Raw genomic sequence first — 25,809 nt, 5'->3', positions numbered from 1 at the left:
TTGTTGTGATCTTCCTTCTCTGTCCGTGTCGGTTTTTTTGAAACTTCTAAACACACACATCCATCTTCCCAAGTTGACACTGTGCTGGATTGTCAAGGAAATGATTGTCCTCTGCATTACACCGCAGCTGCACATGTTGTGTGAATATTTACCTGAGGCTCTTTCTCCTGTGATCACTGGGGTTGGTGGCACAGGGAACCTTTAAGCAGCTCAGCCTTTAGCTCTCCCTGTCTGAACATGTTAGCCTTTATTGAATTTCTTAGAATGTTTATTGAACAAATGTCCAAAAACACAGGCCTATAAACTGCTATGTTAAACACTAAGCAAATACTACAGGTTTGTAAAAGTGTAGAATAATGTTCACACTAATTGTGCAAATCTCTTAAAATGTGAATCCTTGATAAGACAGGAAGACGTTTTGTTTACTGAATCGCTCGAGGACTTGAATCTAAAAATATTTGGTCTTAAGGAGGAATCATTACGTTTGTATCAGCAGTGCAACAAAGTCAAATTCAACAGGCAAAAGAAGAGCAGAAAACAAGAGGCCCAACACTACATTTTGACCAATTAAACTGATCAAGAGGAACCCTTTTTTTACAAGCCTGACTCAAATAAAAGCTCCCTATGAAGGTGAGATCAATTTAAAAAAGGCCGTAAGTCACAAATACAGCCCTTACACTTTAAAAATATGTGGACCATCGACCCCACTCTTTCCTCACACACACACACAAACACCCGCATTCAGTACGTATAGATAACAACACTCACAGCTTAGATCACAGCAGGATGAAATGTTGAATATTGTAAAGGCAAGAGAAATGTCAGAAAGCACTTATCAAATGACTTTGTAAATGCAAAGGACGCAAAAAAAAAAAAAAGGTACGATATGTTTAGAGTCATTGTGCAAATTCAAACAGAATTTGACTCCAGAAAGAGACACAAATTGGTTTTAAATGTTCAGATTCATTAGGTCTTTACATCATGTGTGGCAATTAACCTAAGAAATCAGAACAACACATTTTTTTCTGGGTTTGTTGAAAGTTAAATTCCTTTTTAAAAAGGAGGGTGATGGTGTAGAGAGAGAGAGAAAGAGAAACTGTCTTCAAGCTGGTGCATCTGTTTGACAGAGTCAACCTCTGTTTGACTGAGTCGATCAGCTGATACAGCGAGCATCCATCCTGCTGAATTGTCCTAGAGCGCGACACTGAATCCTCCAACTTCACGCTAGTTTGCTCTGCAGCTGACCCTGGGGGCAGAAGAACAGAGAGTTTTACCTTCACGGAAAGGGAAACATAGTTTTTTCGCTGTACTGAACATGCACACACACACACACACACACACACACACACACACACACACACACAGATTTTGAGTGCTGAAAGGAGATCCTAGAGGGGGTCTTTTGAGACAATTCTTTGAATTTAATTTCCAGATTAGTCTTATTAAAGTAAAAAAAAAAGCCTATTCACAATTTCTGAGACAGCATCAAAGCTTTTGAACTAAAGCACAGCTAAGAGATTCTTTAGTTCTTCCTAAGCTGTTGAGATAAATGGCGGCATGAAGAGAATGCAAAAAAAAACAACTTAATTGAAATACTGTAAGTGAAGTTCTACTGATTTAGCAAAAAATGTGTTTATGTTGTTTTGATCCAATCTGATTTGAGTAATTTTCATTGGATATGTGGGAAGATATGATACCCAGCCCAGAACTACAACGGAGTATCATCGCCAGGTTAAAGAAAATCATTCATACATTTTTTCGATTAAAGTCTAAATTTTTATATGAGAAAAAAGTCATACATCCTCGAGATTAAAGTCATTTAAAATTTAAGGGACTAAAGATGAAATGTAAATTTGTAAATCAATTTAAATTAGGCTATGGTTAAAATGATTATTCTGAAAGGTTGTATCAGAAGCGAAAATGATGAACGGGGAACCCTCAAAGCCGCTGTCACAAAAGAGATGATTTCCTGGAGTCAGTGTGGTTCTTTCTCAGGAAAAGCCCCAGTTTCTTGCAGTATCTTTTCAGGATCCTGATACTTGTGATAGTGACGTTCGCAAAAGAATGTGTAGTTTCATATCTGCATAAGTAATGCCCCAACAGCACGAATATTTTGAGACCTAGTCAAACTGTTGTTTTAAAGCAGATAATTCCACAGAGAGTTCATACTCAGTCAATCTGTGTTACAGACTAAACAAGAAAGTATTTCCTTATCTGTGAAACCTATACTCAAGTATAACACAAGATGCTCCACGCTCCTTTTTCATACAGGCAGCTGCTGCTCTTCTGATAAAACTTTAGATTAAATTAACAATTTTAATCTCATAAATTGACAACTTTAATCTTATGAATGTACAACTTGTATGACTTAATTCTTGGAAATTATTGACTTTTTTATCTTACGACTTTATTCTATTAAATTAACAACTTTATTCTCGTAAATTTATGACTTTAATCATGAATCTCAGATTTTTCCCCCTCAGTGTTATCCTAATACTCCTTAATGCATAACAGACTTAATAAGAAATGTACCAGTATAGGTTTGTCTTAGTGGGTTCCAGCTAGTGGATTGTCTCAAGCTTTAGCCACAGGGGATACCCCAATACTAATGATTAAGAGACATTTTGAATAAGATATTACAACAAGAGCTCTTTTGGGGGTAAAATGACCTGAATGTAAGATATCGTGTTGCGCATGATCGTACGCTGGCTGTCCACACTGCATCAGTTAAACATTTAATTTCTCTGCTCTGTGAATTTCACTTTGCATTGCAGACAGTAGGCCATCAAGTGCTTTGGTATTGAAGGCAGACAAATGAACAGAAGTGTGGTGATCAGTACTGACGAGCTGTTGGCTCAAATCACAACACTCAATAAACTGCTCGCAGGGAGCAGAAATAATGTTTTTCTCCGGTGTTGATACAAGTCAGAGCTCAACATTTCAATCACAGATGTGGATATTATTACATTATCACTTTGTAAAACAAGCTAGTTAAAACGGTTCTCCTCTGTGTATTTAGAACCCATAATTGAAGTTACAGTTACAGGTGCACATGTGGGGAATATTTGTACACCCTTCCATAGTCATATCGGAACCTCTCTGTTCTTTTAAAGAGAATTGTACGTTTTTTCCAAAGAAATCTCTATGCACAGCAGAGATGTGTCCATAGGTGTGGCCAGGGATGGCATGGGCCCCCTTAGAAATCAAAATGGCCACCCCAAAAATCTTAAACTGTGATTGGCTTTTTGCCCTATCAGAGGCAGGACTTAAAAAGAACTATTAGGTACTGTATTTTTGTCAGAAGGCTGCTAGTAGTTTCCTTTACATATCAATGTAGCCAAGAGGCTCTTACAAGCATATTTTCTTTTGTTTGTACTTTAAATTGTAATTAAAACCTTTGCACATCGATTTCCTTAGACAGGTACATAGAAAAGTTATGCTTTCTGTCTTACTTGCAATGAACTAACTGGCATTATGTTGGGACCAAAACATTGCAAGTAAGACTGTGCAGGAGTTTGCATATACATTTTTAAGTATTTTAATTTGTGACTTTGAACATACATCTTCTTTTTTGTCTCCTTAAAAATGTAAGCTAATGTTGCCATTAGCTTGTGTTATAAAGTTGATATTATAGGTGAGGTTAGAAAGGGTGAATGATTGATAATTATTTGTGTGTGTTTGTGCGCACATAACTCTTCAGGCCACCCCTGCATAATTCAGTGCACCAGTTGGGCCACCCCTGTCAAAAAAGTATGAACACGCCCCTGATGCAAAGATGGATTGGATTTTGCTATTTGAGGCACTCTGGCTTCAGTTTGTAGTCTGAGTGGTCCACTGGGGTTTCAGAGGGCATTTGCTGTACACAGAAAAATCGCTAGTATGGAGAGCAAAAGGGAGGGCACTTAATCCATCATAATGTACTCCTTCAATCGATTGGTGGCCATCTAAAGACAATTTAGCTTCAATTCATCTCTGAAGACAGACACCTGCATGCAAGTGCAGCTAACAACCTGCTGAAAGACTTAATTTGTCAACTTAAGTTGCCATAGTCGGACTGTAAACAATGGCAATTCATGGACAATAAAGTCTTGGCTCAAAGACCTTCATTGCTTACTGCTGGCTACACCTGAAGCCCTTAAAAGTTTCCCATCGCACCCAGAGAGCTATAACACCATTAGACGGCAGCTGATCGTTCTCTAGTAACTGAAGAGTTGTTCTCCCAAGTGCCGTCCTTAAAATCATTTCTAGAAATTTGCAGTTGAATATTGTTTTTATTTAATTTTTTTATTTTAAATGTATTTAACCAGGAGAACCTCATTGAGATTTGCAAGAGTGTCCTGGCCAAGAGGGGCAGCAGCACGACAAAAAGTTACAGACATAAAACACAGAGTAATTACAAACACAGTTTAACATGTCCTGAGTCACAGAGCAGAAAGTCATTAGACATGTTACTTTTGATCACAATTTCACGATTTAAAGCGAAATATTTCCAATCTAAATCATCAGCTTTAAAACTGGAGTTTAATATAGTCTTTTGGTAAGGGGGAGCTGTGGTGGAGTTTGAGCATCTCTTCACTTTTGTCCCCATGTGTTACCTCCAGTGACAACTAACAAAGAAGAAAATATCTCAGTGCAGGCGCTCTTAGTTGTAATTAACCCCGAAAGGACCGTCTATCAGGCTTGACATGTCGATCCATGTAATGAAGCAGTCACACCACTGTTTCTTCAAGCAGTCAGAGTTAATCCAATGGGGAAATCGGGTTGTCTTTATTCAAGATAGGCCACCCCTTGTTTCCAGGCAACCATATGTTTATTTAATTATGTGACCACAGAACCAGGAAGACTACATGCTTAAAAGGCCATTTTAGTTTTTCACAGAAAAGGCTTGATTACTTTTAGTTTGTCTATATTTAAATGAATTCATTTACATATACTTTAAGTGCTTTAAGTGGTTTCTGGAAAAAAAATTACATTTTGAGCATATTTGCTTTATGGCTCAATGATATTGGTGGCAAATTATTATTCAAACAGTGGCTCAATAGCCTCCTCAGAGGATCTCTGTGGCAGAATAGTCTGATGGGATGTTGATTTAATCAGCAGTAAGAGAACAGAAGACAGACAGGTACAAGATGTGTCAGGTCAGCGGGGGTGAGTCTATGTGCCTTTTCTGAATGCGTGAAATAGACAATCCGTCACCACCATAAGGAAGTAATACCACATAACAAAGCCCCTGATGTATGTGAAACAACCTTTATTTTGTGTATCACAACTCTAGGTGGTCTTATTTTGTTTTTCTGATGGCAATTTACAAAAGACAGAAAGATAAATAAGATAAATTGTTGGAGTGCTGTCCTTATTTTTTTTCTTGTATTTGAAACCTCAACAAAACCACACACATGGTGAACAGCCATCTGCTTTGACTGGATGTGCGGAGTGCGATAGAAGGAAATACAAAAAGAGAGACATGAATGGATACAAATTGAGACAGACACACAGGTATATGCACACACAACAGTTAATAAAGACATAGAACATTTAAATTGGTTAATGAGCCAATTATTATTTAGATAAGAAGAAAAAACTGTTCATTCCTTATTCATCCTGTGGTAGTTGATTTTACATCTGTAAGTAGATTCCAATAAAACTTTAGATTCATCATGTCAGAAAGTGGTAGAGACATGCCGAAGCTGATACTGCAGCTGCAGAACTGCTTCAATATTTCATGCAGTTCTAAAAATAACTGAACAAGTAATTGTGTGGTTGACATTGGGATTTGCTTTATTGACGCCTGATGTGCTGACAAGCACATATTGATGCTTACTGTATTTTATTAAGTCCAACATGACCTGTCATTCAGAACAAGGACAGCACAGGATGTACTGCACACACAACAATAAGGCCTTTATTAAAAGAAAACACACATCTTTGTCTTGGCTTCCTCTCACTATTTTACACACAAACACACACACACTGTGATTAGTTATGTATTAGTACTAGTAATGTTTTTTAACCCAACATAACAACAGTTACACTGAATTTCATTGATTTGTAAATGAAGATATAGAGACTTGAGTGTCAGGAAAGGCAACTAAAAAAACACATCATTGGAACAAGACAGATGAAGTCACCAAATGTCCTCTTTGTGAACCAATCATTTGTTGCTGTTCGGGGCAGTGTATTTGACTTTCTTTCATTCTGATTAGATTGAGCTTTTAAGTTCTTCTGATTAACAAAGTACTGTAGGCTGTCTTTAATTACTTTTCTATACAAACTCTGTTACTCTCTTCTTTAATTGTCCCAGTGGGGAAATATTTATTCGTTCACATCTGTGTGTAAACATCAAACATGAAGCATGCTCTCCACTCACTTTGAAATACTGAACAATGGATGTCATCAAAGAATCTATGATAAACATCTTTACATAAAAGAAAACTATAAGAACTCATTATTAATTGTAATTAATTTCATATTGTCATTTTTTTAGACCCAAAACGTGTGTAAATAAAAAACAGGGATGTGCCGGTGAAATCACACACTGTTCATTCCATCTCCATGTGCAAAGTCTTAAAAGTCAACTTGGCGAGCAGCTTGAAGAGTGTTGTGCAGTTGGCAAGTGTTTGCGACAAATTTGCATGAATTATGAACCTAATTAAATGCCGATCAACGCCGCTCTAACATGCTCATTTCAGGTGAGCTCATGTTGGGTCTGGCAACCAGTCACAAATTACAAGCTATGAGACTATTTTATCTCCAGCTGGAGACCTTTATTGCATGTCATTCCCCACCCATCCATCCACTCATTTCCTATTTACTCTTAAAAAAAAGGCAAAATATATAAACATATAAAACAATTATAGGAGTTTTTTTATTCTGATTTGTGAAGAGAAATCACAGAATTCACATAGAAGATAAGAAAACTGCCTCTTTACAATTCTATTATGATTATTGTAATTGAAAAGTTTCTCTCATGTCCCCAAGCACCGGAAATCATTTCAAATTTAAGTTAATTACAAACGTAGCCTATATGTTACTTCATAGATGGAGACATTCAAAGATCTGACTTACCTTACTTTTTCATCACAGAATGGGTTCAGTATGGTTTTAGTCAGCTTGTTGTGTTAATCGCCGACTCTCATGTTTTATTTTCACTCAAGTGCAGTCTGTTTGTTTAGAAAAGGGTAAAGCAGAAAACAAAGGGTAAGTCAAGAATTCAAAACTAAGCTATTGATTCTATTTGCTGTTCATCTGAGTTGTTAAGAAATCAGTTACTGATCAGTCTCTTAGATCTGTGTGAATTTGAAAGATAGAAGCTGCTATCAAAAAGTAAAACACATCAATTTGATGTCCTGCACATGTTTTTGAAAATGTTCCTGTCCGTCCCTGTGCGAGCAGCTTAGGGATGGAGCATGACGGCCAGGGGAACCGCTGCGGAGACGAGACGGCAATGGGAAGCGTGATGGCTCCTCTGGTTCAGGCGGCCTTCCATCGATACCACTGGTCCATGTGTAGCGGACAAGAGCTCAAGAGATACATCCAGTAAGTTCATGTTGACTTTCACAGAAAGGGGGGCGGACGGTTTCCAGGGAATTTTCTTAAATGAGTATGAATGATGTTCTGTTATTGGTTACATTTGACTCAACGGCTGTCTTAACTAATCAAGCAGTGGTGAAAGGTGGCAGAGGTGCAGTTTAGATGAATTCAAGGAAAATTACCAGGGATTTGCTTTGCATTTAAGCCAATACAAATAAGCTTATTCATAGAGAAGATGTGTAGGTACTTTAATCATTCTGAAGGGTTTATCGAAAGAAAATACAACTTTTTTAAAAGGCATATCTTGCTGCTTTATCTGTGTTGCTTTAATTGTTAATAAAATTGTACAGGTGATGTTATCACAATGCCAAACTGGACAATGTGTTAAATAGTGAAGTATAGTTCTTATAAGCCACAACTGTAACACTTCATTAATCAACTGAAAAGCATATAAGGTTGAGGATAAGTAGGGGAAGCTAATGGGTAGATGCATGGATGGTGTATCAACAAACAACATTTTATTTTTATTCTCATAGATCTTTTTAAAAATGTGTCCCTGGTGGCGTGTTTCACCCGTAGATAAAACATTTCAAACCATTTTGTGATCTGAAAGTTGAAACTGTCACTAGTGTTTTTTTTTACAGCATTCATTTGGATTTGTTTATACTCTTGAAAACCACCATTACTGTACCTCCTTTTGAGAATGATTCTTTAAGCGCTAACACTGTTGGGTGTTCATGGCTAGCATTTGAAATGTCTTCCTTTACATAAAACGGTATCTTCCCATCCCTATAGACAGCACACTGAGAGGCTCGGCGCATGCCTCCATGGTCTGTGTTCAGTTCACACACATTATGTTTCCCCCTCAACTGCACAAGAATCAATTCGTGACCGGAAGAGTTCAGTAGAGCATGGCCACCAAACTACTGATGGCGTATTAGAGGAGATGACGACTGCAATGTGCAATCAATCGCCGTACAGAGTCCCTTTTTATGAAAGCAGCTCCAGGCAATATAGGTGAATCCATTGCAGGGACAAATCATTATATAGTGTGGAAAGTATAATTGCAGAGTGATAATGAAGGATGGTAATGTGAACGGTTTGTTACAAGGACAGCTGTGGCAGTGAGTCTTTATAGTTTTTAAAATAAATCGTTTTACACTTTTCAAAAAGCTTGTTTGACTTTACTAAGCTAGTCTGCTTCTCACCACCTGGCTGAATGAAGCCAAATCTGTAAAAAAAATAATAATAAAATATTAATGCATAACTACTGTTATTACACAATATCTGAAAGCTTTTAGCACCACTTTGTCTGAACATTCTCAGGTATCAAAGTGGTTCATGTATAAACAAGTGAGCACTTTGGCGCTTCATAACAACGAAACACTCTATTATGCAGTGTTTAGCTGCTCACTAAGAACTACAACCAAATGTTCAATAGCAGCTGCTCTCAATCTGATGTATGCTTTGATTTGGTAAGAACACATGTATTTTTTATTGCCATTGTTTAAATTCAAACTGTTTTTCATGTTAATCAGTGCATCGTAGGGAAATCTACACCCTCTCTAAATACTGCAAATACTACAACAACCTAACTCTTTTATACACAGCAACCTGCTCCATAACTGTATTTATCTCAGTACCTTTGAAACCTCCATTGCCCTAATGTCTCCTTTCTACAAGTGTTGTTGTGTTTGTTTTATGAATTCAAACTTTTAAATGTGTGTTTGTGTTCCTGCATCTGTTTTAACATAAAATTTTCAAGCCCTTGTAGATGCTTGACATCTGTTAATGTTTGTTCAAATAAAAACAGTGGCAGCAATTAGAACAACTCTAAAAAAAGACTCTCAGGGCAGGGCAGTTGTAAGTATAGGACAGGACGGGCTTGTTTTTGGATGGTTTAATGGAAATCATACACAAAGCTGTTCAATGATGAATAAGTAAGAGGAGTAAGTACTGATAGATTTGAATAATTTTATCTATATGTGCATTATTGCCATAATAATGCAATTTTTCAAATTTCCAGCAGTGGGCGACTCATTTGGGATTGTTAAATATAGACTGATAATTTTCCTTGATTTATTGTGACAAACCAATCCAATTTTTTGGTTGATTAATTACCTCAAGAAACATTGTCCAAATAAGTTCATGGTATCAATGTGTACTTTTAAGTCTTCATTGAACCAGTATATTTACATTTTTAAAATGATGGTCCCATTTCAAGATAAAGATTCAAGATTCTGTTTATTTGTCATTTCTTTCATGTATCTATACATAAAAAAAGACAAAATGCTTTTCTCCCAACCCCAAGCAGTGTGACAGCATAAAAAATATGTAACATATAGACACATAAATATACCTCAAAATCTACGAGTTCTAAAAGTACCGTAAAACATGGTCAGTCACAAACACTTCAAAAGTTTCTACGGTGGGAGGAAACATGTTGCAAAGCCATGGTAGCAAAAATGTAGAGCTAAATTGCAGATAAAGCAGGATGTCTTAGGGCATGGCTAACTGTGATTGAAAATTACCAACGACTGCAACCAATGAATCAGGACAGCGGTTAAGCAATATGTTAACTTCTGATAAAAAAACAAATAAAAAAACAAGAACAAAACAAGATTGCAGTGGGCACAATAAATGCCAAACTCAAACTTGCTGATCATGATAACCATTTTGGTTTCTTCAAAACAGTCTATGGTTGTTACGGGAAAAGATGAACAGAAAGGATCTGTTATGTGTGATTTAATAGCTGCAAACAATATTTCCTTGTTCCTCTCCTTGCAGCACGTATGATTGTCTTTTGGACGACCCCTTCAAACACGACTGGCCACAGCTTCCTGAACTTCCCGGCATCAACTATTCCATGGATGAGCAGTGTCGCTTTGACTTTGGAGTGGGATATAAAATCTGCACATCAGTGAGTTCAAGCAGCACACTTTGTTTTACTGGCTAGGTGTTACCTGTACAATGTGTGATTATCTGATTACTTCACAGGACCCTCTGGCTTGTTCTCTGCAGGTGTCAAGGCGATAAATATTTTGTGATTTATACAACTGATCTTCTTTAATCTATCACATTTTTATCCAAAGGATGAGTAAAGATGCTAATTAGAGGGCTGTTACAGTCGGTTTGAATAGCCTAAAATGGAAGTAAATAGTGGAACGTAAACAGGCTGAGTTAGAACAAAAAAGAAGAAAAAAAAATCAAAGTACCAGAGGAGGGATTTGACTTGGATGTTGATCAATTATAGGTCAGACACAGACACATCATGCTCGTTCAACATCAGACATAGTTATCTGTGGATGAGTCATCTTGTGATGACATCTTTGGAGGAAATGGGTTGATACTTTAAGGACAGCCCGTAGGCCTAGTGTAGCTTTTACTAAAAACTATACGTGAGTGTTTGTGAAATGAGGGTCAAATATATTCTAAAGCATTTTTTTTTTTATTTGAACATGGTGGCTTGTTATTCAACCCCTCTTGAGATAATCTCTCCATTTTTTATTATGTCAACATATTAAATAATAAAGGTCAAGAGGCTCCATGTGGAATTTGTCAATATGTCAGATGAGTATTTGTTGCTGCCCAGACACAACCACTAAAATCCAGCAACTACCACGGAAATTAAATTTCCGATTGTCTTCAGAAGTGTAGATTTTTTTGCAAAAGTCCATCATCAATTAGAACCAAAAACAAGTGGTGGGAAAATTTGGAATTTTATTTATGAACTAACAACTCAGTACTTGGGTCCTTCTATAAAGCATTTGTGCATCTTTCAGCTCATTATTTTGGTCTCTCTGCCCACTTTTTTTTTTTTTTAATCTCGTGAATGTCATCGGTGTGTTGACAGTGAAAAATCTGTAAGAGAAAAAATGGAAGATAGGTAAAGTGGGAAACTTTAGCTGTGGGGAAAAGGGGCTCAACTAGCACTCAAGGAAGCTGAGAACAAACCTCGATTTTGTGGGGCGCTGGTGAAGCATAAAGTAAATATTGTATTAAGTATTGTAGCATGGTGTTCTTACATTGGTGGATATTACCATGTGTACCTCTGTGACCCTCCACACTGATGTTCGATCTGAGTGCTCTGATCAATGCTGAGGTGTCCTTCCTGACAAACGAACATAATGTTCAATTATAGGATATTCAGCGAGTAAACACCATCTAATGAGGATAGGATAAACTAAGCGCAGTGTAATGATTCACGACATCTTTTTAATGGATTCACCTCTGAAAACAACCCAAAATTGCATTTTCATTAACATATAAACATTATGGATTCTAATAATGATTGAGAGGAAGTCTCAAGACTCTTATTGTCATATTGATTAGATTTGTTCATTTGAAATTTTCAGTGAGGAGATTTTAACTGTGTATGAAACATACCTGCACTCATATTCATACTGATGCCTCTTCGCGCCAGACGAGAGCAAACCAGAACATCAGCCAAAAGAGAAAATATTTCTATAAAGTTGTTTTTACTGTCTGCATTGCACAACTTTTACACCCCAGAAAAACCTCTGTTGAACTCTTTCCACTTTTCACAGTGAGATGCATATTAGACAGGATGTCTCAGCTCCATGTTTTCTATCAACTCAATGTATGTAGGTATGAGCTGTAAAACTCAAGCTGGCTGGCAGTTTCCTCAAACGGAATCAGTAATAAATAAGAATGCACATTAAAATCTGCTCCCCCTTTGTATCAGACAATGAAGGCTTTAAAATGTAATATTAGTGTCAGCAACAGATGAACATTTCTGCAGATGGGACTGGCTGATGATATTCAACTTTAATACAAATAAAATATAGCCATATCTTAACCTGCTAAAAATATAACTAAGTGCATCATATACGTAAACGGTATCATATATAATCTGTATAAAGACAAATCTGATGTTCATATAAATTTCAGGTAAGATAACTTAAATAACTGATATCTAACTTGACTGATTGTATTTGTTTTCCTTTGTTAATTTCTTTAAATTATCTTAGTATACTTTATTAATGGGGCGCTTGTGGCACCGGGGTTAGTGTGCGCACCCCATGTATGGAGGCTGTAGTCCTCCGAGCAGGCGGCCAGGGTTCGTGTCCCACCTGTGCCTTCTTTCCCACATGTCATTCCTTACTCTCTCTCCTTGATTTCCGACTCTATCCACTGTCCTATCTCTCCATTAAAGGCACAAAAGCCCAAAAAATCTTTAAAAGAAAAATATATACTTTATTAATGCCAGAGGGGACATTCTGCAGCCTCAAGTGCTCTTGCGGCTCCACATTTTGGCCAATACTTGTAATTGTTTTGTGCATGCTTACAGTTCACAGACAGGATGCTGGAAGTATTTTCCATTTATTTTAACAACATGACACATTTAAGATTTTTGTCATTGCTCTGCATGCGTGTGATGGTCTCCAACAATCTCAGGCTGTAGCTTTTAAACCCTTCTCCAAGATGGGCATGAGAAAGATAACAATAGTTCATGATACAATCATACATCAAATCATATTCGTTCATGTGTTCCCTTTGCCACCAGTTTGTCTTATTGCAGCTCCATTCTCAAATCTCGAGCTATTCATAGATGCCGATAGACTGCTGTCAGCAATTTAACTTCCTCCACTCGCCTCCCTCTGACAAATTTGTATTTTTTTTATGGAATATAGGACTATAAAAAGACTGCTCTGTCAGATTATACATTGTGACCAGATAAAGAAATGGGGATGTTGGCAAGAAATGTGCACTGCATGTTAAATAAGTATGAGATCCATATACTATAAATAATTTGATATAATTTATTCATAGTTCAGCCAAAATCATAAATATGTCCAATCATTAATTGTGTGCTCCTTCCATTGACTAGAGAAATACAACAAGAAGCTGTGGAAAACCCTTTATCACAGCAATGATCTCTTCATTATTGAATTTCCTGTCAAACTGCAGACAGTCACACAGTTTATTTTCAATTTGTCCATGTTTGCGTTTTTTTAAGGTTCATTTTTGTGCTTCATGCCATTTATTTTAGAGATAGGACAGTGCAGAGATTGAGAAATCGGGGAGAGAGAGTGGGGAATGGGATGCAGGAAAGGAGCCACAGTTTGAATTCCAAAACCGGGCCACCCGCTTGGAGGAATATATCCTCCTTACATGTGGCGCACACTTACCATTAGGCTACGAGCTTCCCCATGCTTGCATTTTTAAACTTTGCATTCCCTTTGCTACCATACATGCTCAAAAATCTCCATAATTTCAAACTTTTCTGGAACAATTCAAACTAACAACAAGTACAACCCAGTCTCACATAGTTTGTAAAATGAGGTAGTCATAAAATGTTGATGATTACATGTATGGAAGTAATTGTGCACACAGACAAATCGAGACCAACAGGATGTCAAGAGAAATAGCTATTCAATTACACTTTCACTGTCATATACTGTACACTGCAAAATTATTACCAGAAATATTTGTTTGTATATTTGTTGGGCTTCCCAGACTCCTCTGTTTGAACCCCATATAAATAAAACACAAAGCCAGAGCTCCAGTCTGATTTATGGGAGCAGCAAGTGTGAAGTGCAGGCTGATGTCACAGGCTCAAAAGGGGTTTTTGTTTGTTTGTTTGCAATTAAAGCCGCTCAATCCAGCTGATTGTCTTGTGTGCCTCTGCAAACACAGAGCCACTCGCCCAAGCACATTGAGCCAAATTGGAGAATTCAATTCTGCAGAGTTCAAGTATTTCGGTCGATCTATGAAGTCCTAATGAATGAGATGGGCAGAGGAAGTGGTTTTTAAACATTGACCCCTTTTAGTAGAAAACAAGCTCCAATTGCAGTCTTTTTTTTCTCCTTGGTTCAACTATTTTAAGTGAAAAGCCCCAATTAAATTATTCAGCGTGAGTCAGTAAGTGTTTATTTAATATATAGTATACTTGGGCGGCAGTAGCTCAGTCTGTAGGGACTTGGGTTGGGAATCGGAAGGTCACCAGTTCAAGTCCCGGCACAGACCAAGTCTGGAAATTGGTCTGGTAGCTGGAGAGGTGCCAGGCCACCTCCTGAGCACTGCCAAGGTGCCCTTGAGCAAGGCACCTAACCCCCCACAAGCTCAGGAGCGCCCGCCGTAGGGCAGCCCCCTCACCCTGAGACCTCTCCATTAGTGCATGTCCACAGGATCCTGTTTGTGCATGTGTGTGTATTTCAGTTCATGTTTACTAGACAGAGTGTAAAAACGAATTTCCCCTCGCGGGATCAATAAAGTATAAATTCTTCTTCTTCTTATTTATCAGGTATAGCAGCACATCTAGTTCAACAAGACAGTGCTTAAAAAAGGCAGAAGGCAAAAAATACCTTACCTTACAAGTACAGCAAAATATACTCACGGAAAGTAAAAATATTTAACAAGTGAACATTTCCATCATAACACAGTTTAGAACAGTTTGAATCCAATAAGCGAAGAGGGAGCAGATGCAGATTTTCATCTGAGCAAAATAAACTTCTTTCATGATCAAAACTACTGAAAAACTATTGTTTAAACAAATGTGTGTAGTGAATGAAATCAATGCGGTTTACATTAACATTAAACTTGAGCTTGGACAGCTGTGGCTCAGTTGGTAGCGTCGTCGCCTTTCAACCGGAAGGTCGAGGGTTCGATTCCCAGCTGGGCAAAATGTCCGACACTTAACCCTGAATTGCTCCCGCTGCTTTGGTGGCGGTGTATGAATGGGATTAGTGCTATTTAAGCTCAAGACCATTTACAAGACCATTATCTGCTTCATGACTGTCAGAGCAATATCTCTCCATAAGGAAGAGATCATTGACCACATTCAGAATCTCATGGCCGACTGTTGAAATGATAAAGGAACGGTCCTTAGACGCAATTTTAGGGGCTCATGTTGTTCACAAAGCCTCTGCGTATAGAGACACTCCAGGCGGCTGTAAGCCACATTTATGAGTTTGCTCAAATCAATCTGATCATGTGTTCTACTCCTTGAAAGAGACATTCGACTGCCTTCCCTGGAGAGGAGGTTCACAATAAACTGCCCCCCCCCCCCCCCCCCCCCCCTCCCCATAATCCACTCAGCTTTAGTGCCTCTGATAGTGGAGCCCACAACACTTGTAAACAACAACTGGCTCGGCTGTCGGTGAGATATAAAGGATTGAGACTATGAAATTCTGAGTCAACTCTTCAAAGTAAATTCTTCAAGTTTTGCACTATTTTTCACTCAGTCAGCTCAACCATACACATTCTTGTGAATATCTCAGGAATACAATGGGCAAAGATCTCTGAAATTTTGCTAAAATGTTCAATTGTTTTCAATGACGAACAGATAGGAATGTTGAGCTCAAAGGTCAAGGTAAGGCTTCTTGTTAAAGGTTGTTATTGTTATCTCATTTAAGCCAGAAGAGAATAAAGGCCCACTCAATGACTCAATGATAATCTATACCATTTTTGAGGCAACATTTTGGAGTAAAGATCATTTTGTGATAAGCCCCCACTAAGGTGAACTAAGAGGGAGACCACATAGTTGTGAATTATTTAACAAATAATCTTTGAAAACATACAACTCCACCTAATGAACAGATACCCAGTCTGAGGATCAGTGTTGACTGCCATGATGAATGTTTGTGGTGTTGTAACAAGGAAAACAAACCAACAAGTTTGGTGATGGCAAGCAGGAGCTAGAGAGGCTTCACTGCATGCAGTGTGCAATGGCAAATAATGAGCAGCTCTTGGGGATTTGTGGATGCCAACGACAGGGATTTTATTTTTAAATCAGTGATGTAACACCATGATCAAGACAAGATGAAATGAAACATTGAGTCTTTCAGGCTTTTTGTAACAGTGAAGTTATTTCTACGTGATTTTTCAAATACAGTATGTGCCAGCTCACTTCTCAAACTTCTTTTCTGTGTTTCAGTTTCGTACATTCGACCCTTGTAAACAGCTGTGGTGCAGTCACCCGGACAACCCTTACTTCTGCAAAACCAAGAAGGGTCCACCTCTGGATGGAACAGAGTGCGCTCCTGGAAAAGTAAGACTGTCTTTGAAATAATTGGCCAAAATATGCAGACACCCAAAAGAAGCCAATAAAGGAGATACATCATCAATATACATGTATACATATACTGTATGTATAACTCTATTATTCTTATCATGTCCCAACTAAAAATACAGCATATATCAAATGTAAAGTCTGTGATTACCACAAGTACTGCTTCAACAACTTTTCTTGAACATCTCATTCCAAACCCCAAAAAACCTCAACTCTTTCCATGGAGTTTTTATCCCACCAGATCTTGATTTTTTGGCTTCAGAGATTTTTTCTCTTCAGCCACAAGAGCATAAGCAAGGGTCCAATACCGGTGTTTGGCGATGAGGTCTGGCTAACAGTTGATGTTCCAGTATCTAAATGTGTTGGATGGGTTTAGGATGCAGGCCATTTAAATTCTTCCACGCCAGCCTGGAAAATAACCTTTATTTTATTGACTTGGGAAAATTGACACACATTTGGAAGCACACTATTGTCCAAACTGTCATGTATGTTATGTAACATCTAAATTTCCCTTTACTCGAACTATGGAGCTGAACATGAGCTTTCAGAACATCCTCAGACCCAAAGAACACATCTGCTCCTGACCACATATATTTGGCATTTAGTGTATTCACAAATTTCCCTGTGTTAACATTTAAAAAGTGTATAAAAATGTTGTTTTCTTTTTGGCTGACTTTTGCTCTCTCCTCAACCCTGTCCTCCTGAGCAGTGGTGCTACAAAGGTCACTGCATGTGGAAAAACCCTAATCAGGTCAAGCAGGATGGTGCCTGGGGCTCCTGGAGTAAATATGGTATCTGCTCGCGCTCCTGTGGAACTGGAGCTCGCTTTCGGACACGTCAGTGCAACAACCCAGCGTAAGTAGAAATTGCACCAAAACCATGGTATGATTATATGTTTTGGAAGATTGACTCAGTTAGTTGCCCTCTTGCCAAGAGTTATATGAGAAGATTAATACAACTGTTATGTCCAGTAAAAATGCTGATTCATTGAAATTTCCACATCCAAAGTCAAAGTCAAAGAGTTTTATGAAATCCAACTGCATGCACATGTTCACTGTGGGCAGATACATTATATTGGTAAGTTGTTGGTCTATCTTCATGTGGGTTTTTCAAATCAAATCACTTATTTCTATCTTTTTAACAACTGCAGATTGACCGGTTGGTGGAAGCATACTGTGTACTAAGTGAATACTGACAAAGTGCTGCTTCGCCAAAATGCTGTAATGCTTATAAACCTAATAGCCCAATAAGTGGCATAAGTACTCAGACTATGGGCTACATTAAAGTAAATGCCATTTTTGTGAGAATTCAAAGTAATACAGACAACATCTAAGTGATAATGCTCCCCAGAATAAAACTAATTTAACCTGTAAGAAAAAAATCAATACTTATTACATCACATTGTATGGATCACATTACAAAACAATTACTTTAAAAACATTGAAGACAACAAACCACATTATGAAAAGGGCTGTGGCGGTCCACGTCACTGTCCGTGGTGCTGAAGCAAGAAGGTGACAGGGAAAGATTGCCTAATCGTCACTTTGTGCATCAAATATGAATCTATTTTTATTTTATTCTATCACCTCTGCATGTAGAGGAATGACATTCTCCTATCCTTCATTGTGGTGAAACAAGGGAGGCACGATATGAAATCACAGAGAAAACAGAACCTTCACAAAGTGTAGTGTCTTTAATTACATCTATTTCTACTTTATATCCAATCCATGGAATAAGGGGCAAGTGAGCTGGTGTTTAGAGCTAGTGACGCAATCTGTCTGTCTCTCTGTCTATCTCTATCTCTCTATCGCTGTATCTCTGTATCTCTGTATCTCTGTCTGTCTATCTCTATCTCTGTATCTCTGTATCTCTGTATCTCTGTATCTCTGTATCTCTGTATCTCTGTATCTCTGTATCTCTGTATCTCTGTCTGTCTGTCTATCTCTATCTCTCTATCTCTGTATCTCTGTATCTCTGTCTGTCTATCTTCCTCTCTATCTATCCAGAAAAATGACTCCCAGTCAGATCAGCACCTCTGTTGTTCCTCTGTTTCCTTCCCTCAGGCCCTCAAACGGTGGCCAGGACTGCCCGGGAGTGAACTACGAGTATCAGCTGTGCAACACTGATGACTGCCCCAAGCACTTCGAAGACTTTCGAGCCCAGCAGTGTCAGCTCCGCAACTCCCACTTTGAGTTCCAAAATGCCAAACACCACTGGCTGCCCTACGAGCATCCCGACGGTAAGCCAAAAAATGTCACCAGATTGTTTTGTTTCAGCGTGAGACTGGAGTGTTATTAAAGGCCAAAAAAAAACAAGTTAGTTTTAGACACATAGCGACCACACTTACCTCCAATACAGAAATAACATTTTAAAGTGGTTTTGTGTTTTTACATTTTTTTTAGTTTTTAGCTTTTAGTTTTTGTAGTATTTTGCACTCTCTTCTCCTTTCGGTCTCCCTCCACTCTATGCAGAATTTAAAACCATTCAAGCACAAAATGTGTCCTTTTTGCAAAGGTGATGATTTTGCAAACCCTGTATCCCATTTCAGTCTCTGTTCTTTATCAGACATAACTTTTTATCCAGCTTCGCTTCATGGAGCCGTTTGTCACTTATTGCACCCAAATTGATCTGAGCTTTGAAGGTCAGTGAGGTGGAAAAGGAAGTCAGACAGCCTGCTGAGAAACTATAGGGAGGCGAGACTGACAGTGGGAATCCATCATTATGTACTGTAAAGAGCTTTTCTGTGGACAGCATGCATTTTAATAATAAGGTCATCAAATAAGTTAAAAGGAACATATTTCTGAGTGTTATTTTAGAATGAATGTCATGATATACTCAGTATGTTATAGATTTATGTTTATGCAACAACTTATGTGTTATATTCAAATATACATAAAAACTCCTTTTATCAAATCGTGATTCATAGTAAGTTCGTAAAATACAATGGGAAAAAAAAATCCCAACTCTCAATGCATAGATTGTGTCACGCTTTATTCATCTTTAACCTAGATGAGAGAAAAGATCAAGTCAATGACCAAAGACTATCATTTACAGAAATACACACATTTACACATCACATAAACATCAGCTGTGTGATAAGACAAGAAAAGATGTGAAACTGTATTTGAACAATGTGAATGTTGCTTGTTGTTGTTTCTTCTTACTCTCCTGGAGTAGGAGCAAAACAGCAAGTGAACACTCAGTGAAGAGCTTGCTTTCATGGTATTACATCCATTGATATTGCAAGAGTATTTAAAGACTGGAGTGGAACTTTCCTCAGAATGACTTGAAACTGGCAGATCTTATTTCATTTGAAGCTTTTGGCTCTATCTTAAAAATAAAGAAAATGCCGGACCCTTGTACAGTGCCTGTGTTTATGTACTGTAATCTGATATCACAACTTCTGCACTTTATGTGTGAACCCATTTGCACATTTTAATTGTTGTTGCATTTAAGGTTCAAGGTTTCTTTATTCGTCTCCCTAGGGAGAAATTTGTCTAGGATGCTGGGAAATTGCTGCATGGACAATACATCGAAAACAACATAAAAACAGTAATTACAAATGTGCAAAAAACATTTAACTTATCCGTGCTACAGTTCACCCAAGCGTCTGCTTACTTATCCATACACATACACACACACACACACTCACTCCTACAGTCACAGGCACATGTACATGCACACTGTGCACATGCCACTCCAGACAGTTTCATACATACATACATGTCTACAGTTATCGGTACATTGGGGGCCTCCTGGTTTTCCGTTCCTCCTCTATTTTTTGCTCATTAATGAGCTTAACTGAAAAAGGGACTAGTGAGTTTTTGAAGCGGTTGTGTTTGCACAGAGGAACCCTGTACCTTCTCCCTGAGTTCAACAAAACATATTCAGAGTGCAATACATGGGAAGTGTCCGATAAAATGCCCTTGGCCTGTGTGATTGTGGCCTGCTCAAAAAGATCCTGGGGGGTAAGAGGGGCACACATTCCCATGATCTTGCCTGCTGTCTTAACCAGGCTGAGGATCTGAGCTTTAGATTTTACTGTTAAAACACCAAACCAGCTGGTGATGCCATACCGTAAAATGGACTCTATTGTTGCGCTGTAAAAGATGAACATAGTGTTTTTACATCCACCAAACACTCTTAGTCTCCTGAGAAAATGGAGGCGCTGATTTAACCTATTGTTTGTGAACTGTTTCGTAATCGTGTAATGATTATTATGGCATGTGCTGCTGCCTTCTTGGCTAGGTCACACTCGTGAAAGAGATCTTGATCTCAATGGTTTAATTAGATGCTTAAATAAAGGTTAAATACAAAAAAAGAGACAACCTTTTCCCATAATGAAATACTATTCATTTGTTTAAAATGCACAGGCTTTCTCAAATGGATTCAGAACCTTTTAGCTAATGATCTGTATTAGGGTTGGTTGTTCTGTGTTTACTTTTAACCTCATTATTTAAGTCCCTGCAGCAATAACAAGGGGTAAAAAGTGTCAGCTTTTTGGTGATGGGGGTTTTAAAAATATTAAATCAGGTTAATCTACCAGATGGCAATTAAAACAAATTGCCTGCTTGAATCTGAACAAAAGGCATTGTTGTTGGCAATAAATCTCTCTGGTATTTTAATAACCCTCCATGATATCCTTTATTTCCAGGACCTTATAACCATCCTACAACAATCTAATGATCTATTGTTTTGCAGCCAACAGGAGATGCCACTTGTACTGCCAATCGAGGGAGACCGGAGACGTGGCTTACATGAAGCAGCTGGTGCATGATGGGACGCAATGCTCCTACAAAGATGCTTACAGTATCTGCGTGCGAGGGGAGTGTGTGGTGAGGACTTGTTTAAAGAACACGTGTTTGACGTATTAAAAAACGAATGAGGTTATTAAGGCCATTACCAGCCTTGGTCTGTTTGAAGGACATTTTAGTACACGGTGTGATTAGATCCAGAGCACTCGCGCAGTGCTCTCTTAAAGGCAGCATTCATGTACAGTTAAACGTTTCTGATAATGTTTTGATTCAAATATGTGTGTTCAGAGATTTCTGTTAGTATAAGTTAATTACAGCGCAGAATAATTGAATATTTAAGTGCGTGATTAGGTAAATGTCGACTCTTTTGAAGCCTCTTTTCTTTTAAATTTATTAAATAAATAAATTTGAGCTTAGAGCATTAAAACAGTACTGCACATTCAGAAGGAAATAGTTTTGGCAGGTATTTCCAACTTTTAAAGAATACCTACAGTACTATGTTGGAAAAGTGAGATGGTTTTTGCAAGGCTAGTGAAAAGGTATAAAATATAGGAAACACTTAAAATGTGTCCAAAATAGTCTCAAGTGATACATATTATCTCTGTGTTGGTCTTCAGAAAGTTGGCTGTGACAGAGTGATCGGCTCTACCAAAGTTGAGGACAAATGTGGAGTCTGTGGTGGAGACAACTCCCACTGCCGCACCGTTAAAGGAACCTTTACCCGAACACCAAAGAAACCTGGTAAGCACAAAACACAATGTCTGTAGACAGAGACCTTTCATAAGAACTGAAGGTTTTTTTCCAATCTTTTTCCATAATTCATGATAAACTACAAGTGGATGTTTAATTAATACGTCTTCTACTAATTTTGCAATCTTTTAACTTTTTTGAGAAGGATTTAAATCATTGCTTCTTTTCCTGTTCATCAAGGCCTGTGTAAGAAGTAGTAGGCGAAGGCAACTCTCTGAGGCAATGCAGCTTGTTGACTAGTTCACTTTCTTCAACATTTACATCTCCATGACTTATAACTCATTGATGTACACTTTAAGAAAATTACTGGTGTTATCCTATAACCACAGCTGGGCACACATCCATTAATCTTCTCATTATCAATGTTCATTTTTATTCATTTTTAACTTAGACGTTAATAAACGATAATCAACACTTTAAACTTATTTCAATTATATCCAAACCCCGCTCTTACATGCTGAGATGGATCACAGTGAGTTTCTGTGAGACAGACACATTTGTAATTTAGATTTTTTTAAGTCATCATGGCCTCTTAGGAAATCATTGACAATACTGGGTAACTTCAGTCTTAATAATTAACTTCAGTTAACGGCTAACAAAGTAAAATGTTTCATTAACTGGGCCCAGCTCTGCCTATAACACTTTATTTTCAAACCCAACACAACAACATAAATAACCGTCAGAACTTTCTGTCTCTTCTTTCACTCTCAGTCCAACATAAATCAGGAGAACATCTCACAACTTCTGTGGTAGAAAATAATATATGTCTTCGGCACAGAGCATTAAGATGTATCAGTCTTTAGATACATTTACATTAAAGGTTTGCTCAATTATGAGAGAGTCTAACAGAAGAACGATTTAGTGTTACAAAAATAGGGTGTTCTTATAAGACTCCATAGTTTCCTTTCAAAAGTGCAATAGAAACTCGACTGCCAAGCTAATAAAAGCGGAATTCTGATAAACCTTCTGGTGAGCATGTTTTAGACTCGTGCACTATTTAGACAACGTGAAGTGCGTTTGGGGCGTGTCCGACTACACGGTGCACAATCTGTTAAATGAGGCGGGGAGGCACAAAGAGTTTGGATAAAGACGCTTGATTAATCATGGGTGTGTTTTGGCAGTAATACAAATCAAACCGATCCAATTCCCTCCTTGCCTTTATTCTGTAATGCCTGTGAAATAGACACAGGACAGTCGTTATTGATATCTGTGAGCTATGCTGTCAGTGGCCCTCACTCTTATGTATAAGAAGAAAATATTATGATGAATGAGCCTGTGAGTGTGTGCGCTTCTGCATGTGTGTCTCCGCGTATTAGAGAGAACAGGCATCGGAGCGAGCGCCTATTGACGAGAGCTTGGATCAGAAGGAAACACAAACAAAAGCTCTCTGTTTCTCAGCCCTCTCTCTCAATTCCATTAAGAACTCAATTGTATGTATGTAATTGTAATTGTAATGTATCAGAAAATGCACTGGTAGTAGGTAGGGCTTCAGTGTATTTGAGCACATCATGTACAACTAAGAAAAAAGAGTCTACACAGTCATCCACTATTGGCTCATTCCTAAACCATTTTGCACACTTCTTACCCTGGCTCTGCAGCTCATATGGTCTCATGGAGTCTGTCTAGATTGTTTCCTTTGAGCAAATGGTCTCCGGTGTCTTAATCCCAATAATCACACAAATAACCCAATGAGACGTCTCAGACTCTTCATTTTGTGGAAATTAAAATTTCATGTACATCCCATGTGCCTCCTTTGATGTAACTTGTTTTTTTTCCATTCCTTCCTTTAATTTCAAGGGAACACATTATTTCCTCTGCATTTGCATGTGGAGAGGATTGTTTTTGTCTACAATACTCTGATGAGCATGAAATCCTTTGGCAAAGAATAAAAAAACACGTCGCTAGGGCTCAAAAACTCATCTTGATTAGCCAACCAGATTCACCCAATTACCACCAGTAAACATTATAGTTTTTGATTTTTTAGCTTTTTACTGCTTTTTGGTTTTGTTATTTAAATCCAAAAGCCAATAAAACTGAAAACATCTAGCTTCTTAAAATAGAAATAAAATAACTGCAGTACATGGTAATAAGTGTTATATTGACAATGCTGCAGTAATCATAGACTTATCCTGAACTATTAACATTGACAACTGTAATTGTAATAATATGGTGAAGACTAATAATGTCAATCATGGCAGAGATGCTTGGCAGAGTCAAGCGTAAAAGTATCATTAATGATTGTCAAATAATAATTAGAGTACGAGCAGGTAGGTCCACGGCAGCAGGCCATCCACGTCAACAATCCACAGAAATGTATCAGACAGGGGAGCCCAAATACTTCCGGTCAAGTATATTGTTAGTTACAGTACCTTAATGCATTGATACTCAACCCGAGGCTCTCGAGCCACATGTGGCTAATTTGGGACTAGTTGTGGTTCTTTTAGGTCATACAAAATTTGCAAGTCATGTCACTGTGTTTCCCACACATATTTTAGGAAAGAAAGAGGTTTTTTGGTCAATGTTGCTCTTAAGTCTAACAAGGCTGAATACCACTGGCTTAATGGGTCATGCATTTTTAAAGTTACATGCTGTAATATGACATGAATGCATAAGAAAAGAGATAATTGGATGCAAAGTTAGTATCAACCCTGGGTACAGGATGCTTTGTCAATGTGTTTATGTTTTCTAGGAAAAAAACAAAAAAAACAACAACCCTTTTTGTTAAATAAATGTGATTGACAATTAGTGATGAAAAACCACAAGTAAGAGAAAGAGTCTGCCCTCTTGTACTGATTTGCATGAGACCATAGAGGTGTTTCTGAAAGTGTGTCAACCTCCTGTAGACCTCCAAGTTGATGAAGTGCAGAATTTGCATTTACAGCTAATAAATTAGTCTATTTGGAGGATGCAGAGTGACAGTGAGGTGTGCTGAGATCCTGTCAGCTGTCACAGACATCAACCCCCAACAGCAGGGTTCATTTGGATTTCAACCTTTATTAATTAGCTGAGAAATAATTGAGTCCCTCTCTTTGATTTATTCATTAATAAAGTAAGGGGTTTTCATATTTAAAAGTTTGTTTAAGAATGTGGACTATTCTTTTTCTATCAACTTTTTCAATTCCAACTGCTTCCCCCAGGTAATCTCTGTACTGCAGTCACACAAGGGCACACACACACACACATTTTGGCGCACACACACACACACACACACACACACACACACACACACACACACACACACACACACACACTTAGGCACAGGCACATTATGCACACACATTCCTGATGACAGCCTCTTCTGTCATGAATAATTTGTCTTTAAACTTCTTCAAACACGGTGATGTCAAAAAGTCATTGAAGGTCTTCAGAGGAAGAATTAAATGGAACCATTTGAGGATGTTCTTTGTTGAAACTATCATTATTTCTTTTTTTCATTTTCTTCACATCTAACACTCATGTAACCACCCGCATTTCTTAACAGGGAAACAGTTAAGCAAGAGAGCCCAAAAAGAAACCCCTATGTTGGAAAACACAATATGCAAGTATCCAGTGTTACCATCACATCCTCTCTCATATAGCATTGTCTGTCCAGCTTGTAGTGCAGATGGATGCCTAACGCTGTAGAGATGTAGAACATGAGATATAGGCTGCTGCGTCTTCAGTGTCTTGTTACTAATTGTCTATGTAGGCCTGAATCAACGGTCGCCATTTTTGCAGGTTCATTATCAAGTCGAGTGTCTA

At 38.0% G+C, this 25,809-nt stretch overlaps 1 protein-coding gene across 1 annotated transcript in view; it reads left to right on the top strand.

Annotated features, from left to right (window-relative positions):
* Nucleotides 1–25,809, top strand: part of adamts3 (ADAM metallopeptidase with thrombospondin type 1 motif, 3) — a 156,391-nt gene that overhangs the window by 94,077 nt on the left and 36,505 nt on the right. Inside the window, exons 9-15 of the mRNA XM_061038275.1 lie at nucleotides 7,393–7,536; nucleotides 10,318–10,450; nucleotides 16,430–16,543; nucleotides 17,274–17,419; nucleotides 18,628–18,803; nucleotides 21,266–21,399; nucleotides 21,936–22,059. Of these exons, the coding sequence (XP_060894258.1) occupies nucleotides 7,393–7,536; nucleotides 10,318–10,450; nucleotides 16,430–16,543; nucleotides 17,274–17,419; nucleotides 18,628–18,803; nucleotides 21,266–21,399; nucleotides 21,936–22,059 (971 nt within the window). The remainder of the gene's footprint in view (nucleotides 1–7,392; nucleotides 7,537–10,317; nucleotides 10,451–16,429; nucleotides 16,544–17,273; nucleotides 17,420–18,627; nucleotides 18,804–21,265; nucleotides 21,400–21,935; nucleotides 22,060–25,809) is intronic.

Source organism: Labrus mixtus, chromosome 5 (genome assembly GCF_963584025.1).
Source record: "Labrus mixtus chromosome 5, fLabMix1.1, whole genome shotgun sequence".
Classification (NCBI taxonomy): domain Eukaryota; kingdom Metazoa; phylum Chordata; class Actinopteri; order Labriformes; family Labridae; genus Labrus; species Labrus mixtus.
Note: the sequence above shows the minus strand (reverse complement) of the source record. Positions and strands in the feature narration are given on the sequence as shown.